At 32.2% G+C, this 18,696-nt stretch overlaps 2 protein-coding genes and 1 long non-coding RNA gene across 3 annotated transcripts; 2 read left to right on the top strand and 1 right to left on the bottom strand.

The window, feature by feature from the left end:
* The first annotated feature begins 537 nt into the window (after nucleotides 1–537).
* Nucleotides 538–9,431, top strand: LOC114258353 (uncharacterized). Its single transcript, XM_028198318.2, has 11 exons — nucleotides 538–790; nucleotides 907–1,126; nucleotides 2,056–2,138; nucleotides 2,445–2,545; nucleotides 4,267–4,362; nucleotides 4,613–4,666; nucleotides 6,016–6,164; nucleotides 6,320–6,437; nucleotides 8,089–8,176; nucleotides 8,519–8,740; nucleotides 9,044–9,431. Exons 1-10 carry the CDS (start codon nucleotides 673–675, stop codon nucleotides 8,713–8,715), a joined length of 1,224 nt encoding a protein of 407 aa, XP_028054119.1. The 5' UTR covers nucleotides 538–672; the 3' UTR covers nucleotides 8,716–8,740; nucleotides 9,044–9,431.
* LOC114258354 (uncharacterized) lies at nucleotides 4,113–10,814 on the bottom strand. Its single transcript, XR_003627925.2, has 5 exons — nucleotides 10,457–10,814; nucleotides 10,015–10,069; nucleotides 9,020–9,121; nucleotides 6,885–6,946; nucleotides 4,113–4,637 (listed from the first exon to the last, which is right to left on the bottom strand). It is a non-coding gene; the product is annotated as an uncharacterized LOC114258354 (long non-coding RNA).
* A 2,750-nt stretch (nucleotides 10,815–13,564) lies between these two features.
* LOC114258352 (uncharacterized) lies at nucleotides 13,565–18,067 on the top strand. Its single transcript, XM_028198317.2, has 4 exons — nucleotides 13,565–13,780; nucleotides 17,375–17,447; nucleotides 17,546–17,601; nucleotides 17,803–18,067. The coding sequence occupies exons 1-4, from the start codon at nucleotides 13,713–13,715 to the stop codon at nucleotides 17,915–17,917; spliced, it is 312 nt and encodes a 103-aa protein (XP_028054118.2). The 5' UTR covers nucleotides 13,565–13,712; the 3' UTR covers nucleotides 17,918–18,067.
* The last annotated feature ends 629 nt before the right edge of the window (nucleotides 18,068–18,696 follow it).

Genomic DNA, 18,696 nt, shown 5'->3' on the forward strand with positions numbered 1-18,696 from the left:
CTTACAGCTCCAATAGCGCTTATCCAATCCAGATTATGTACATCCGATTTTTTATTTATATATTATTTTCAAGTAATGCTAGGAATACAAAATATTTGAGCAACAACCATGTGAGTATTTGATAAAAAAATTAGTAAAATATTTAAGATTTCTAGCATTTTTAGGCTTCGTTTGAGAAATAGGTTGACTTTTTGAATTTTATGAGATAAAAAATGAAATAATTATAATTTGAATGTAATATTTTATCTTATTAATTTTTTAATTTATTTTATTTTTTTATAACTAAAAAAGTCACTAATCTCATTTTAGCCCATTGCCAAACGAGGGCTTAATTAGGGGGAATAAGGTAGTTTATATAAATGTTATCACTTTTTTGCAATTATATTTTTATTATTTCCCATTTTAATTATTTTCATTAGTAAGACATACTGGTGAGATCCATGGAATAATTTCTCCTATGAAAGACACGGTTAACTGTTCATCTTAACACACTTTGATAAAATAAAATAAAATAAAAAAACCAAAAATAAGTATATTAAATTTTGTAGTATTTTAAATAGTAACACTAATTCATTTTGATTCATTCTCTTCTCCACCCATTCTCCTCCAACTTTCTTTCTCTCTCCCTCTCTCTCTCTCTCTCTCTCTCTCTACAACTCAGAGAGCAGAGAGATGCCGTTCTGTTACGTTGCCTCGTACCAGAGCGGCGAAGATGGAGTCGTTGACAATGGAATCAAGATTTTCTACAGAACATACGGCCACGGACCCATCAAAGTCCTCATGATCATTGGTACAACTACTATATAATCATTATCTCTCTATCTTTTAATTAAATCTCTTGTTTTCTGAATTGGGTTTTGGATCCATTTTAATGGGTAGTTGATGATTTTTGTGATTGGTGATCAGGATTAGCTGGAACCCACGATTCATGGCTTCCACAAATCGAGGGACTCACTGGTACCGTGATTCCCAATGTTGATCAATTGATGGCCGCCGTCGACCACCGTGATGCGGCGGCGGAGCTTGGTGGTGACGGAGATGATGAGAGTGGCGGTGTGGAGGTGTGTGCTTTCGATAATCGTGGAATGGGTCGCAGCTCTGTACCCACCAAAAAATCAGATTATGCGTGAGTCTCATTAATGATTAAAGTATTAATTTTGTGTGATATGGTGTTGATTGATTGGTTTATTTATTGTGTTATGTTATGATATGGCTTTCTGGGTTGTTGAAATTAATTCTCATTTGCATTTTGAGAATCTAGAAAGATTTTGAAATCGTTGATCTCTACTTTCCTTTTTACCTTTATTGAGTCTGTTTGGTTGGTGAGAAAATCTGTGGGGGGGAAAAGTGGAAATTTTGTGGGGATTGGATGAAATAATAAAAGTCTCCACTTAACTGAGCCTAATACAGCTAGTTGGATGAGTTGAGGTGGTGTTTTAGATTGTTTCCTAAATTGGTTTGTTATTTGTGTTATGTTATGGCTTTCTGGGTTATTGAAATTAATCCTCATTTGCATTTTGAGAATCCAGATAGATTTCGAAATTGTTGATCTGTCTGGTCCTTTTTGCCTTTTTTTGGGTCTGTTTGGTCAGTGAGAAAATCTGCTGGGAAAAAGTGAAAATTGAATGGTCTAGATTATGTGGGATTGGAGGAAATAGAAATCTCCACTTAGGTGGGTCTAATACAGCTAGTTGGATTAGTTGAGGTGGTGTTTTAGATTGTTTCCTAAATTGGTTTATTATTTATGTTGTTGTTGAAATTAATCCCCATTTACATTTTGAGAATCCAGACAGATTCAAAATTGTTGATCTCTCCTATCCTTTTACCTATATTTGATCTGTTTGGTCGGTGAGAAAATGTGTGGGGGAAAAAGTGGAAATTTTGTGGTCTAGATTATGTGGGGATTGGAAGATATAAAAATCTCCACTTGAGTGGGCCTAATACAGCTAGTGGAATTAGTTGAGGTGTTGTTTTAGATTGTTTCCCAGCTACCAAACAGTGGATTAAGTTTTCAAAAGAAATTACAATCAATGTTCTATGTTTTTTTGGGTGCAGAACAACAATCATGGCAAAAGATGCAGTAGCCCTAATGGATCATTTGGGTTGGAGAAAAGCCCATGTTTTTGGCCATTCAATGGGTGAGTCCATGACTCGTATTATCTCCGATAAAATTTTAGCCTTACTCTTTAATAAAAATGAATATTTTTACCATTTGGTCTACAATGACTGAAATGGGGCCTTCATGTTGTGCCATTGCCACATGAAAATATTCCTAGCATGCAAAGTTCAATGATTTTTCATTTGATCTTTAATTCGATTGCATAATGACTGCAACTTGACCTTTCATTATGCATAATGCTGGTTCCAGATTTTATTTGTTTTTGAGTTAATGACTTTTTGGCTCATTTTTTTCTTTTTTGTCTTTTTCTTTTCTTATTGCACAGGAGCTATGATATCTTGTAAGTTGGCAGCAATGGTTCCAGAAAGAGTTCTGTCTTTGGCTCTACTTAATGTAACTGGAGGAGGTTATCAATGTCTTCCAAAGGTATCATTTATTTTTAGGATCCATGCCACGGATTACGTGCGATATATACATAAACTGTGGCCCATAAAATTTTGAGTTCCATGAAATGGACACGAATTATGTGATTTTATTTTTTTGAAATTTGAGAAAGACCCTAATGTTGTAATCCACCAGCTCACTGCTGGTAAGGACACAATTTTAAAGTACAGATGTGGTGCAGATTCTTAAACATTCCCAATTAACAAGCACGGAGTTCATATCTATATAAGACACTAAGATTTCATCAATAATTTTTCATTATGTTGTGCATGCATTTTAGTTATTTTCTGTTGAATGTGTTTGCTGGGAATATATTTGTTCACATAATCTCCTTGTCAAAAAATTAAACTATACAATAAAATATTCTTTCTCAAATGGCCAAACTTTACGATTCTCTTATATACATGTTGATCATTTGGATCTCCAAAATGTTTGGTCCTTAGCATTTGCCTTTCTGCTAGCACTAAATTTTAGCTATGAACTCAACTTCCATATGAAATATGCTGCCTGTGTCATGATTTGTAATTTGTAAATACATTTGCCTGTGTGTGCATTATGGCATATTGTGAGCATGAAAGTCTTAATTTTTTGTGGCAGTTATATGATTTACTAGGGATTATTTTTCATTTTTATTTCCTAGACCACACCTGCCCGGGAGAGTCCCAAAGAAATTATGAAAATATTTTTGGTAGAAGGAGCCCAAGAAAGACCGACCTTTTTCTGGCCGAAAGGATTCAGCACAGAGGGCATCGAAGGAACTGAAAATCGATATCAACATTGTGAATTCAAGGATTGATTGCTCTATAGATACAAAATTTGACTAGAAGTGTAGGCAGGTTTAATATGAGAGAGATTGCTGAGGAAGAGGGGGAGATGTAGTAGGTATATACAGATGGGGGAGCAAATTGGAGAGGTGGGTGAGTTTCTAGAAAGACTGAGACAGAGTTGAATAAAATTTGAAGACCTGGTCGAAGAGGGCTTATTCTGCTATCTGACATGTAATCCAACGAAGGTTCTTTGGTTATTTGACTTTCTAGACCGAGGTGAAAGCTTACCAAAAAATGAAAATAATTTTGTTGGTCCAAATTCTTAACTTTTATTGGTTAAAATAATGAGGTGAACTGCGTTTAAAACAAAGAACTCACTGTTTACTCAAACATAAAAAGTCAATAGATTGCAAACATGTAACAGTGGTTAAATTAAAACAGTCTTCATTGACTGCTGTTTTTGACCCATTTTTGTAAGAAATTAGTCCTCCAAAACTCCAATACTTTTCAATCTACTACAAATCCGGCAGTGGTGCGTTGGAATATATTTCTCATATTTGCTTGTAGTCATTACCATGGCGCCACAGCCTGATTATCTTGCACTCATAGAAATGTTGTTTGATTGTAGCTTATGCCATTGATTTTATTTTATTTATTATTTTATTTTTTTTGTGGAAAATATCAAACAAATAGTGAATGAGAAAAGTAATCTCAATTCATTGATTTTTTTTTTTCTTCAAAGGCATGGAATCATTCATCAGAGTGACCATTTGGCTCCCACCTTTCGGAATTTTCGCATTAATATAAATTTAACTTCTGTTTAGAGTCATATTGTGTACCAAATGTTTATTTGTTGTTGAAGAAGATCAAGAATATTTATTTTACAATTGAAGCCAGTTACCCCATTTGATGTTCATGCTCTTTACTCCTTTGCAGCTTGACCGGAAAACATTATCCATTGCAATTCGTTTCTTGAGGGCTAAAACTCCTGAGCAGAGGGCAGCTGTTGATTTGGACACCCATTACTCAAAGGTCATTGTTGTTCTTCATCTTGTCTTTCATTGTGCTGCTCTTCATCTTGGTCATTGTTGATTTGGAAAATTTTGTTTTTAACAGAAGCATCTCTCTCTCTCTCTCTGAAATATTCTTTCATGATTTTCAACTCAGTCATCCATCAGAAATTATGTGTACTCTTGGGATCTGACCCGAAGAACATAGTTCTTGCATGCTTTACGTGGTCATGTGACAACTTAACGGGTTTCATGTTACGTCTGCTGTGCAGGAATATCTTGAGGAATATGTAGGACCTAACACAAGAAGAGCAATTTTGTATCAAGTAAGGAACGCTAAGCTGATCAAACTTAACTGAATGGGATACAAAAGCTGATTAATAGCTTCTTTTTACTTCTTTTTTTTTTCTCAAATTTTTTCCATAATATGTAGCCTAACCTTCAAATTCATTTAATTGGTCAACTTTCCTTCTACGTTAGTCGACACATATTAAAGATGGAAAATATTATCCAAGATTTTAAATGGATGAAAATACAAACAATGGGATAAAAATTACATGAATGCTCAAAGCTTTATGTGACCATCATCGACGTTGGATTTGGCAATGATTGTGAAAGATGATACGGAACTGTTATTATCACTGTGAAAGACATTGAAGTAGTTGATTATGTTAACGTCTCTCACACCACCAAAAAAAAAAGAGAAGGATTGCTTTGGCTTGGCTCTTAGTTCACAGGACAAGCTTTTCAGAGCAATGCTAGTCTTTTCAAAGACTCCCCTTACTGAAAATCCCAAATTTAGCGATATTAGTTTAACTTAAGCACCTCATTTATAGTTTTTCAAATTACTTAAGTGTTCAATTCTCAAGTCCAATAGAATGAATTTGAATTTCCTTTGATTTTCTTCCTATTTCTCTTTCTTTTCTCTATATTTCTCTTCTAGCACTCAAGAAGAACATTTCTCTCTAACTTTCACCATCATTCCCTATTTTGTTCTAGGAACTATTTAGCTTAGGCCACTAATTGTTTCATTAGCTTATGTAGTCAAGTTTAACTCAAACTAATATTACTTACCCTCTAAGAAAGAGAATTTACTGAGTAATTGTAACTATACAATATTAGTTTAACTTAAGCAACTCATTTAAGGTTTTCTAAATCACCGAACTGTTCACTTCTCAAGTCCAAAAGGATGAATTTGAATTCCCTTTGATTTTCTTCCTATTTCTCTTGCTTTTGTTTAACTTTCTCTTCTAGCTCTTAAGAAAAATGTTTCTCTCTAACTTTCTCCGTCCTTTTCTATATTGTTCTAGGAATTAATTTGCTTAGGCCACTCATTGTTTCGTTAGCTTAAGGGGTCAAGTTTAACTTAAACTAATCTTGCTTACCTTCTAAGAAAGAGAACTTACTAAGTAATTGTTGCTAAACAATATTAGTTTAACTTAAGCAGCTCATTTAAGATTCTTCTATCAACAATTGACAATCGCTTCTATGTTACTTCAACTATGTATTTGGCTGATCATTATGTTGAAATTGGTGGAATTTCTTCAAATTAGCTTTTCTGTTCTCTTTCTATAGATAAAGAAGTCATCATATTCTTAGCGAATTTTGTAATATCACACAAGCAAGTTGAGTTTGCTTTTATGTCAACGGCCTCATTTGGGACACATTTATGCAGCAATATGTGAGAGGCATATCAGCAAGTGGGATGCAATCGAATTGTGGTTTTGATGGCCAAATTAATGCATGTTGGATGCATAAAATGTCAAGAAAAGAACTTGAATTAATCTGCTCTGCGGGATTTCTAATATCAGTCATCCATGGCAGGTATTTTCTCAGCTCAGAAGCATTACTCAATTCTCCTCTTCTTCTTCTTCTTCTTCTTCTTCTTCTTCTTTCCCTTTTATTTATTTATTTATTTATTTTTAAGATCACTCTTCGGGAATATTCCTGCTCTAACCAGATTTTTTCTGAATGAATAGGCATGATATAATTGCTCAATTGTACTATGCAAGAAAACTTGCTGAGAAGCTGAACCCTGTTGCTCGAATGGTAGAACTACATGGAGGGCATCTAGTGAGTCATGAGAGGACTGAAGAGGTATCTAATCTTTTTGTGATGGATTTAAATATGATGAAGTTGGTCATTAAAAACAATTGGTTGGTGGCAACTCTGAATTCAGGACCAACTTAAATATTGCAGGGTCTGGGTCATAGTAGGCAATACATCAAGAGTATGTTGAAAAAAAGAACGACTTTGGTAATGAATTTGATTAAAACATAGCATGGTTTCAAGCTAAAAATTATGGACATGAACACAAGTATAGACATAGGACACAATGATTTTTTGAAAAACTTAGGATACAGACACGGCAGGGATGCAGGATTTTCTTTTTTTGCTATGTATATGAATATAACTTTAGGGCACAGTGATATAAGAGGCATCTATGTATATGTGGGTTTTTTTTCCACTTTCCTCCCTCTTTGCTTTCATATATTTTACTAAGATCCCAAATCAACTTTCCAAAATTATAAAAAAGATACTCACAAAGGTGTCTTGAGTTGTGTCCAATTACAAGACACATGTCTGTCAAGTGTCCCCAAAATGTCCTACAAAAAGAGAATGATTAAAAAAATTGATACACTGTGTGTCATGTCCGACGAGTCCCCAAAATTTCCTACGAAAAGATAATAATTAAAAATTTTGACATGTGGTGTGTCCAACACAGAACCCGTTTTGAAGTTTCAATGCATCATAGGTTTCAAGACAAGAAATACAGGAAGTTTGCAAATGATCAACAAATAACTAAAATACCAGGATTAGGCCCTATTATAAATGAATTATTCCTCAGAATTCTTCAAGGTGGTACAATCTTTTCAAAATTCTTTTATGTATCCAATTTCTGTAAATAAAGTTAACCTACTATGCTTGACAAGGGCTATGCTCTCAAATGCAAAGTTTACTTTCAAATATATCTGCCTGCTAAATATTTTTACAATTCAGACATCAAAAACTGAATGAGATGGGCTGTTAAATACCATACACTCATGGATCGTGTAAAATTTCTAATTAATGAGAAACATGCCTTACAATTAGCAATTAGCTTGGAGACTTGCAAATGGACCAAAAAAAAAAAAAAAGCAAATAGAAATATTTATGTATTGTTTTAATAAGTGAAATGACAAATAAAGCCAACTTTCAACTTTAAAATTCTTGAATCATAAGATTATGCAGATTACATATGAATTTCCCATGGCATTGCCACTATCATGACATCCATCACTCCATAAATTTAATTTTTGGGGCACACATGCACACTTGAAAGTTTTTATCATATGTTATGATGGGGTCAAATTGAAGACTTGATGCATAGAGTGCAAGCATGATACATTGTGGCCAAGTTGCAGCTGTAAAATTTGTGGCTTGAGAACTTACAATTTAACTAGCTAAAAATGAGTAACACTCACGGATTAAAATGAATTTGCAATGCAAGCATTAGCATCAAGTTCTACATTTTTCTACTATCAAAGCACTCAACAACCCAGAGCTTCTTTTTTTTTCAAATTATGTTTCAATTATTTCTTGTTTTCTGGTAGTTGTATATGACGTGCCCACTTTGTTGACATTTTAAACTTGCGATTGTCATTACCCCTCCTCACTTGCACTTTGTGCAGTTGAGTTTGCAGGCAATGTTTGACTAGATTAGCTTGTGATTGATTACCAATACATTGATTTCATTGCCAAATTTCAGGTCAATCAAGCTCTTGTTGAATTGATCCAGGCATCGGAAAAAAAGATGAACCCATATGACTGGACAAATATACACAAGAAAAACTCTGGTAAGCATTATATGTCATTTCACCTAAATTGCCTAAAAGGCTCTACTTTGAGGCTTCTTAAGCTTTATTTTCAATTCTCTCTCTCTCTCGGGTGAGGGGTAGAGAGATGAGATGGCATGGCAACCAGAAAAGGGTGTTTGAGGGTACAACCCTGCTCAGCCATTACCTTACCCTCAGAAGTGTGGATGTTTGGCTATTCTACAATGAGTTTTAATAGTGATCGAAAAAGAAACTGCATATATCTATTGAATTCTACTTCTCTGCATATATATAATCGCATGCTCTGTTTTATGAGCATTTCCTAAAAATTTTGATTTCCTAATATGTATTGTGTTTTTTCAGGGTCTGCAGTAATATCATTCAAACCAAATTTTGAAGGAGGAAGCAAATTATCTTTCATGATTTACATTTTAGAGAAGCTACATGTTTTTGTATTATACTTCTTCAGCCTCTTTGTGTTGGCGTTTGAGTATTTACGACGAGGTTTAAAAAGTCTAAAACCGGTCAAAGTTGGACCTGCCCTAACATGTTCTATATAATTCGCAAAACTTCTTTTTTATACTGGTAAGCCGATTTCTCATGCTTTTCCGACTCCAGCATTCTAGTTACTCCTGTTAGAGGACATATTTGGTTGTGTTTTCATGTTTTCTGTTTTCTATTTCCAAAAAGCATTGTTTGATGAACTTTTTTTTGGAAAAAGTTTCTGAAAACAATCCACTTTTTTGAAAATTCAAAAAAAAAAAAAAAATGAAAAAATGATAAAGTGGTTGTTCTCGAAAACATGAAAAATGGAAACAAAGAAAACAAAAAAAACATAACCAAACAAGAATAAGGAGACCTAACCGCTTGTGTCCCTTCTCTTTGCAGGGGATGTGTTTTAGATTGTCGCCCTGGTGCTCTTTCAAGATATAAGTGGTGCGCTTGTAACATTACCGCAACTGAAATCTGTCAAATAACATACACAATTGACATGGAAGGAGATTATGTGAGGATGCAATTCAGGTGACGAAGGAGATTAAACAACCGATATCAAGGCGGATTCTTCTTTCCGAGCCAACAAAATTTATTTTTTCCCGAAGTGAACTTATTTATCTTTGGATTTTGAAAAGATTTCAATTTGCTCAACAAATTTTATGCTTCTGAAGTACAGAAAAAATAATTGTATTCTATGTAATGATGTGTTGTACTAAACATCTCCCAAAGCTCTTGAATGGTTTATAGAGGTGACAAATTTAATTTAATCCAAAGTTTTTAAGGTGATTGGGCTTTTGGTGTTAAAAGTGTAAGAGTGATGTTAGTTATTTTTCATTTTTGTATGATGAACAAGGTGAACTACCTATTGTACCCTTGCCTAACCTATGTGATAAACAAGGTAGGTTCATGATATGTCCTGGGTTTGAATCTTGCCTAACAAACAAAAGCTGTTTCCAATTAGTTGCCTCTCAAAAGTCAAGTGCCACTTTTTGGCACACCAAACACGCCCTACGGTTACCCTGAGAATTGTTAGGAATTCATAATTCGGAACAGTGAAACAAAAAAAAATTGAAAAAGAGAAAATAATCAAAAATAGTAATTATACGCACATAAACGAACATAAAATTTATGTACTTCACTAAAACTAATTACGTTCATGGTTGTTTGATTTTACTATGATCACAAAATGTTCGATTTTACTATGAGCACAAAATGTTGCAAACCATATACAAATATAGCCGCCCCTCCCGACTATAGATATAGAATTGGGGTATCAAGTCACAATTACAAAAAATTAGTAAAACAGATTGTTGGTAATAATTACAAATAAAACACCACACCACAGATCATAGTTAGTTACATACCAGATTTGATTACGGTGGCCCAATCGACAAATTCTGGTTTGGACTGTCAGTGCGGCTAAAAAATTATCAAAAGCAGATGATATTAAATATATTAATGGGTCAATTACACATAATAAACATCTAATAGCTTTCATCTATGAATCCGTATATATTACTTCTCTCAACTATAAAAATTGTACAAATATTTTTTTGATAGATGAAAATAATATAATTTTATAACTTATATCAAAATTATACTGTGATATTTTATTAGGGTCTTCATGTAATTGAAACTATATTCATTATTATTTGTTTGTTCATTCTTTCATTTGATATGCTAAACAGAACCACCTATGTTGCAGCCAAAACATGACATAAACCTAAAAGCATAACATAAGACAAACAAACAGAGAGAGAGTGAGTGAGAGAGAGAGAGTTGGATACCAACTAGGCTAGAACTCACCTTAAAAACCGACTATACTATGCTCTCTTGCAACTGGCATCCACAATGACCACTCCATCAATACTGACCTAACAATAGTCCTTTCTCTTCATGTTACATCTGATTCCCGACATAATGATTGGCTCTGATATCAAATAATACGAACTAAATACTTGTTTTGTGTGAGAGAGAGAGAGAGAGAAGAAGAAGAAGAAGTGGTTAGAGGAAAAAGAGATGGGGAATTGAAGGTATGAAGAAGAATATGGAAGAAGGGGGAATGAATGAAATGAGTAATATGCGAGAGGAATATACTAAAATGTGCTTACGCAAACCCCACTCCCCAAGGGAATTTTAACCAACCAAGCAATATAACCCTTACAATACGGTAACAGCCAAACAAGTAATTAATCTTAATTTGTCTTTTCACAATTTTTTAATTTCTCTCAAGTCTCAAAATTTGCAAATTCAATGACATCATTTGTGTTCCGTTTGTTTGGAGGAGGATTTAGGCCTCGTTTATTTTTTTAGTAATTTTTTGATTAAAATATGATGTAAAAAAAATTAATATATTTGAGATAATTTTTTGATTTTTTATGAAAAGATGTGTAAAAAATAGAGAGACAAAGAAAATTTTTGACTTTTTAATATGAGTTGTTGACTTTTTAATTTTTTTAATGACTGTTTAACTTTTTAACTAAAAAAGTCACTTACCAAACAATGTCTAAACTAAATGGCATATAGGATTTACAGTTCGAAATTTGTCTTTTGTTTGAATTATTAATTTGAATAAAAAATTCAAAAAGGAAAAGGAAAGAGAAATAGAATCAACAAAAAAATTAACTTATATTTGAGTTGCATTTACTTCATTTTTTCTTTTTAAACTTATGATCTAGTGACGGAATAATAAGTTCTCATTCAGTTAAATTCTTAAAAATTGTATTTGAATTATGAATTTAAATAAAAAAAAATTAAAACGTAAGAATAATATGAATAAAATATAAAATAAATTTTTTTATCTCCCCCCCCCCCCTCCTCAAACCCCTATCTAAATCCATAAAATTCAAACACCACGTTAGTACTCTATATAGATTATATTTTCTGCAACAGATAACAATTTTAAAGTTCAACTTTTTATTCACACATCTAACAATACAAAATATTAATTTTATTTAATTAAAATAATGATAACCTTTCATTTTAAATTAAATTTATTTTTAACCAATTTAAAATTTTGTCTTATTTGAATCCTTCTAACAAATTTCAATAAGGGACTGGCTTCCTTCCAATCTGTGATCGGATTAGAGAGTATTGTTGAGTTTGTGGAGGCTCACTACGGATCCCGTTTCGATAATTTGAACCATTGAATATGTAGATCTCGTCGAGTACTATATGTTTGTAAAAAATCACGTTGATCAGATATCGATAGCTACATGATCAAATTAGTTTTGTATTAAAAAAATGGATGGTAAAAAAATAAACGGTTGACAGAAATCTGATCCAATGAGATAACTATCGATATTCGATCAATATGATTTTTTACAAATATATAGTACTCGGCAAGTTTTACACATTGAACAGTTCGAATTATCAAAACAGAATCTATAATAGGCTCCCATAGACCCAATAATACCCATCAATTTGATCACAGATCGGGAAGAAGCCCAGCCCTTTCAATAAATTGATTGGTAAGTGTGCAATTTATTCAACCGACACCATCATAACTCTCTGGGTGTGTTTGATTGGGAGGATTAAGGGGGGATTATTCACTGTTCGGATTGCTTATCTGAAGGAGTAAGTAGTCCTTGTTTATTTTTTTTTTAGTCTGCCGGACTTCTTATCGCCCATATGGGAGATTATACTATCCCAGGGGAGGTGTGGGACAATTTTGGAGGAACTATTTACTGTTGGAATTAGGTGATAAAATCACCATTTTGACCATCTACTATTTAATTATGTATTATATTTAATAAAATTTAAATGTCTCAATTTAAAAATAAAAGAATTTTATTTAAATTTTTATTGATGTTTTATTTATTTAATTTTTTAAAAATAATTTTTTTATAGATATTTTATTGATGTTTTATTTTAAAATTTTGTTTATATTTTATTTAATTTCATTATTTAAATTTCAATAGATGTTTTATTTAATTTCATTGTTTAATTATTATTATTTTTAAAAAAAATTTATTTAAAATTTTAATTTAAAAAATAACATATATTTTATTGATATTTTATTTATGTTATTTTTTAAAAATAAATTTATTTAATTGTGTAAAAACTAAAATAAAATAAATTTTTATTTAATCTAGCAAAAAATAATTAAAATATTAAAGATATGTTTAATATTGTTATTACTTAGTAAATAATTGAAAAATGGTAAAATAGTCTTTTGTTCATTTATCCTATTCAGTCCGTCCAACCAAACATTAGATTTACTAAAAATAGTACATCTAATCTCGTGAGAAAATAAACACAGGATACATATTCAATCGAACCAAATAGTTCGGGAAATTCACAGTCCCAGGATTCAAGTTCGATCGATTCTAATCCCCTTATCCAGTCCGTCCAATCAAACACACCTTTCCAAAGAAAAGTTATGGGGTCATATTCTTTTTATGAAAAAGTTGAATTAGAAGGTAAGTATTTGATATTTTATAAGAATAGAAAGATTAATTTTTCTAAGTATTAATTTAATAATTAATAATTGATTTTCGCTGATAAAAAAAATGTGTAATTTATTAAGAGTTATTAACATTTTTTATTGGGTTATTTGGATATTTAAAAAATAAATAAAATGCATTGAATCTTACAATTTAGCGTAATTGTTTTGAACTCTTTTAAAATTTTAATTCTCTATGTCTCATTTTTATTAAAAATTTATTAGTCATCTCAATTAAAAAAATAATTCTAATATATTTTTTACACTAAAATATATATTTTAACCTTGTTTACTCCTGTTTGTAAGCTTCACTTGCATTAATTCTAATCACACTAACTTTTCTATAATCAACTTTTATTTGAGGTTTTTTTTTATAATATAAAAAAAAAATACATAATATATTTTTACACAAATTTTAAAAATTAAAAAATAATAATAAAATATATATTAACCTTAAGCATCACCAAACATGGGTCGTTTTCCCCTAATCCTATACTCGGCCGAATCGGAACCGACTTGCATCGTTCACAACTCGTTCGTTCCTGGTGTTGCCCTAATTTTTCTACATAGTTTTATTATTATTTTTTTTTGGTGGGTTGGTTTGGGAAGGTAGAGAAGATGGACACTGTTGCTTCCAACATTACAGGAGATTGCAAAACTCTTCCCTCTCACTGGGAATTCACCTGGTTATTCTCTCTTTATATATCTATATATCTATATTTGTGTATCTACATTTATACATGTTTATATATATATATATATATATTCTGTGTAGGGTTTTACTGGGTTTATGTTGTTTTGTTTCATTATGGTGGATTTTCTATTTTTCGGTGTGTAAACAAGATACAGATATAATTTCATTATTTTTAGTTGGTTAGTCTGTTTTTTTCCTGTTTTATTTACCCAATTAAATGTTCATATTGTTTCCATTTCATTTATTGAATTCCTCATGTTAACTTCTTAGATTGCACACTCTCTATATTCTCCTATGTGCGTATGTTTTACTGGGTTTATGTTGTTTTGTTTCATAATGGTGGGATTTTTTATTTGTCTGTGTGTAATCAAGGTATAGATATAATTTCATTGATTTTAGGTTGGTTAATCTGTTTTTTGTCCTGTTTTAATTACCCAATTAAATGTCCATATTGTTTCCATTTCATTTATGAAATTCCTAGTGTTAACTTCTCAGATTCAGCTGGTTATACTCTCTCTACATGTGTGTGTAGATTTTACTGGGTTATATTGTTTTGTTTCATTATGGTGGGATTTTTTGTTCCTCTTTGTGTAAGTAATCAAGATTATGGTTTATAATCCAACACAATTTCATTGATTTAAGTTGGTTAATCTGTTTTGTCCTGTTTTAATTACCCAATTAAATGTTCATATTGTTTCCATTTCATTTATGAAATTCCTTATGTTAACTTTTTAGATTCAGCTGGTTACACTCTTGCTTTCTATTTGTCTGTGTAGGTTTTACAGGGTTTATGTTGGTTTGTTTCATTATGATGGGATTTTCTCTTTTTCTGTGTGTGATAAGATTCTGGTTTATAAGCCAAGTTTAATTTCATTGATTTTAGTTGGTTAATCATTTTTTTTTCTTGTTTTAATTACCCAATTAAATCTCCATATTGTTTCCGTTTCATTTATGAAATTCCTCGTGTTAACTTCTTATATTCTGCTCATCTGTTTCTGTTTAGGCATTTTCTTTTTCCTCTTACTACATATACATACCTGCATATGTATGTTTTACTCTATTACTACATTTAAAGCATATATGAGCTCCCAGTTGTGTTTGTTTCTCTATTTAAGCAATCGTGAAGAGAACTGCTTAAATTGCTGAGTAGAGTTATAATCCTATGATTTTGATGTTGAAATTTGTGATTCAGTTGATGTTATTATGATTTCGTACCCAGTTTAGTCCCCATTTGATGGGGGAGGTAGATTGGGTATAAACCTAACATTTGACATAATTTGCACAAAGTGATCGCCCTTAGGTTTGATCACAAAACCTCAAGGTTAGTTAGTCGAGTTTTATGAATTTGCAACACATAGCAGCTTTTAAGCCAATTGACCTAAGCTAACATTTATACAATCAAAAATATAACCATGATTATTTAGTGTTTTCTGTTGATTTTCGGTTAGACAGTAGAACTCTTGAATATGTGAAAATTGTTTGTAGCGTTATTTGAAGAACAATATAGGTTTAAAGATTTTGTAAATATAATGACAAATTTTGTAAGTCTAATGACTCTAATCAATTATCTTGGAAGCTAATTCAATCCATAATTTAAGCCAAATTCATTTCAGAGATTTGATTATTTTCTAAATTTCTTGTTATAATTTTTTTAAAAAGACGAGACATTTTCTTGCAAAAAATTAGACTTAAACTTGCAATGGTTTAAATTTAGAGCAATAAACCCCTATATTGAACAACTTTTTGCAGGCCACTTTACGTTGGATTCTCTTTATCCTCCCAACGATATTAGATTTGTTGTAATAACAAGTGTTTAAGCTCACTTCAACCTCTTTGAACTTAAAGTTTCCAAACGCATTATTTCCACTATTTCCCCTTTTCCCAAACTACGTGTTATTAACTATATGACTCAGAAACTTGAAGTAAAAGATGAATAAAGTAGTGTTCTACCTATTTGTTCATCACGAGAAGCTGCACTTGCTTTGACACAATGTTTGCTATGTGATGAATAACAGAAATACCCAATTTCTTCTCATGTTTTTTATTTGAAACCAAGTTGTAGAGACATGATAGAATGTACTCCTTCACCACTTCTCAAGCTACTAGTACTAAACTCAGGTCAGTAGTTACCCAGTTTTAGGGTTATCGGTCCATTCATGCTTCATTTGAGTCCTTTTAAAAAGTATGGAGAAAGCATTATGACGAATCAACATCTTCTCTCCATAGCTGTACATTATAATTAGGGGTGGGCGCGGGTCGGTTGCGGCCATGGAACCTCCAATCCGCTATCCGTCCACTAGATTGGCGGATTGGAGAAAATCAATCCGCATCCGTCCGCCAATCCGGCGGATGTGGATTGAGCGGATTGGCGGTTTGGCGGATGGATGCGAATCGGTTTGGCGGTTTAAAATTTTATAAATTTTCAACATAATTCAACTTGTGCACTTTTTCAAAAAAAAAGAAAAAAAGAAAGTATTACAGTCAATGACTTAAAAAAGTATTACAATCATTGTATGCCTTATCTAAAGAAAGAAAGTTTAAAACTTTAGAATATCACGATCACTGTATGCCTCATCCACATATTATAATCACAGTATGATTCATCCACATAAAGTATTACAATCTGTGGTTCTTAAAATATAATAACAATTCAAACCACAAAAACCATGAACAGAACAGTAGTAGAGATTGTATGTCTCTATATTGTTACATCTACATATGTTTTTGAAAACAAAAACCAACCAGCATATATCATATTTTCTATTTATTATTTTTAGATTTAGATTTAAAAACCAAAAACTATAGATAAATAATACGTTTATTATTTTCAATTCAAAAAATATATTCAAGTTGAAAACTTTTTTTCAACAGAATATTTAAACTCTTTTTCAATTGAAAACACAAAATCTTATAAATTACTAGGGGTGCTCGTGGTTTGGCGGTTCGGCGGTTCGGTTGCGGCCAAATAAATCTCAAATCTGCCATCCGTCCGCCAAATTGGCGGATTGGAGAAAATCAATCCGCAACCGTCCGCTCGTCATCACGCATCCGTCCAAAATGCGGCGGATCGGTTCGGTTCGGTCGGTTTTGGCGGATCGGTATAACCGCTGCTCACCCCTAATTATAATATAGGCAAAGGTCATAACAACATTTGGAAAGGTTATTGATACTCAGGAAAAAAAGAAAAGAATAACGATTTAAGAATGAATATTTAATGGGTGGCAGCGCCTGTGTCACGTCTGAAAAATCATCTTTTGGTGGTTTTGTATAGTTGAGTCTCTGGTAAAGTGGATCCTGATGTGTTTTCCTTCATTGATTTTTGGATACTCTGCAGGGCTAAGTTTCGTTTTGTTATTTTTTTGAGTTTGGTGCATTGGTTGTGTTTTTTAGCATTGGTTTGATGCTTTTTCTTTAATAGTACTTCTCAATTTATCAACAAAATAAATAAATAAATAAACTGGTAATTTGGAGGGTATATGGGAATAAGGGATGATGTTTAGTTTTCAATCTTTGGAATTTTCTTTCTGAAGATCAATGTTTGCTTCTTTTTCTTTGACTGACGTTATTATTATTATTTTTTTGGCAGTGATTTTGAAGTAGATTATGAGTCTGATGAAAATGCACACATTGTCTACTCGGCATTAGCTGTTGATAAGGAGGTGTTGTTTCATGATGCTCCCACTCCTACCATCTTTGCTCCTTTAATAGTTCTTGATTCTTCAATTAGATTTTTGCTAAATTTTATATTCAATTGCAGTTGCAACCAGACAAAGTGAAAAGGCAGATGTCGGTGTCTAATGGAAAGCTTTCTGTGTAAGTTCCTTGACCTCATCAAAGATTGGTTTTATGAATCTCTTTTGAAAAATTACACCCTAGTTTATTATCTACTTATCCATTGGATTCTCTTGGATGGTTCGAAAGAAAAACCCTTGAACAGCTCAAAAGTTCGTGACATGTTTTACATTATGTTTCTTTATTTTTCTTTTTTATCATTTTCATCCTCATATTGCGCAGGCATTTTGAAGCTGTTGAAGCAAGATTTCTTCGTGCATCATTTAGTGCTTTTGTAGACGTTCTTACACTTGCCACAAAAACCATTGAAGAATTCAGTGAAGGAATGGAATTATGACTTTCCATAGAGCTCTGTACTTCCTAAGTTTTTGGCTGTAGCTTGAATTCTTGGTTCATGTCCTCTTTGGATACCATTAATTTTATTTTGTTACAAGGGCGGACCCTAATTATACTCGATTAATCTACAACCATTTTGTTTTTAAAGAAATCTGCAGCTGTTTTGGTCGTTTTCTAACTTTTGCTGGGACAACATATGTGATGTCATAACAGTTATGTATTATCATGATTTTTTTTTTCCTGTTGATTTTGTGGGTAATCCGCCCCCATGCTCCAAGCAGTCGAACATGAACTGAAGCTTGTTGCACTTTCTTTCCTCGTGAGCAATAAGCACACCAACAGCGAGCGTTGTGTTATTCTACCTTTCGTGTTTTTTTTTCTTGTCTTTTTGGAATTTTTCCTTTTTTTTCCCTTTTTCTTTTTGAACTTGGTTGTGTGAGAAAAGAAAATAAAAGGAAATAATTATGTTCATTTTCTTTGCTTCAAGTTTAAAGTGATAATTTAGATATTACAAATATATTTAGCACGCTTCTCTCCCTTTAGTTTGTTTATTTCTCCTATCATCCACAAACAAGTAAAAATATTTCTTTTCCTTTCCATTGTTTTCTTTTCTCACTAAATTTCTCAATCCACCCCAAAAACAAAATGAGACCAATAATGTGGATGGAAAATCGAAGTAAATTACAATTCCAATATTCAGAAACTGTTTCTAAATTCCAGCAAAGAGTCATTGTTTGTGTCACATCTTTGAATTCGAGAGAAGGCATCATGTTATCTCTC

This window comes from Camellia sinensis, chromosome 8, assembly GCF_055761805.1.
Source record: "Camellia sinensis isolate YWXY chromosome 8, ASM5576180v1, whole genome shotgun sequence".
In the NCBI taxonomy this organism is placed as follows: Eukaryota; Viridiplantae; Streptophyta; class Magnoliopsida; order Ericales; family Theaceae; genus Camellia; species Camellia sinensis.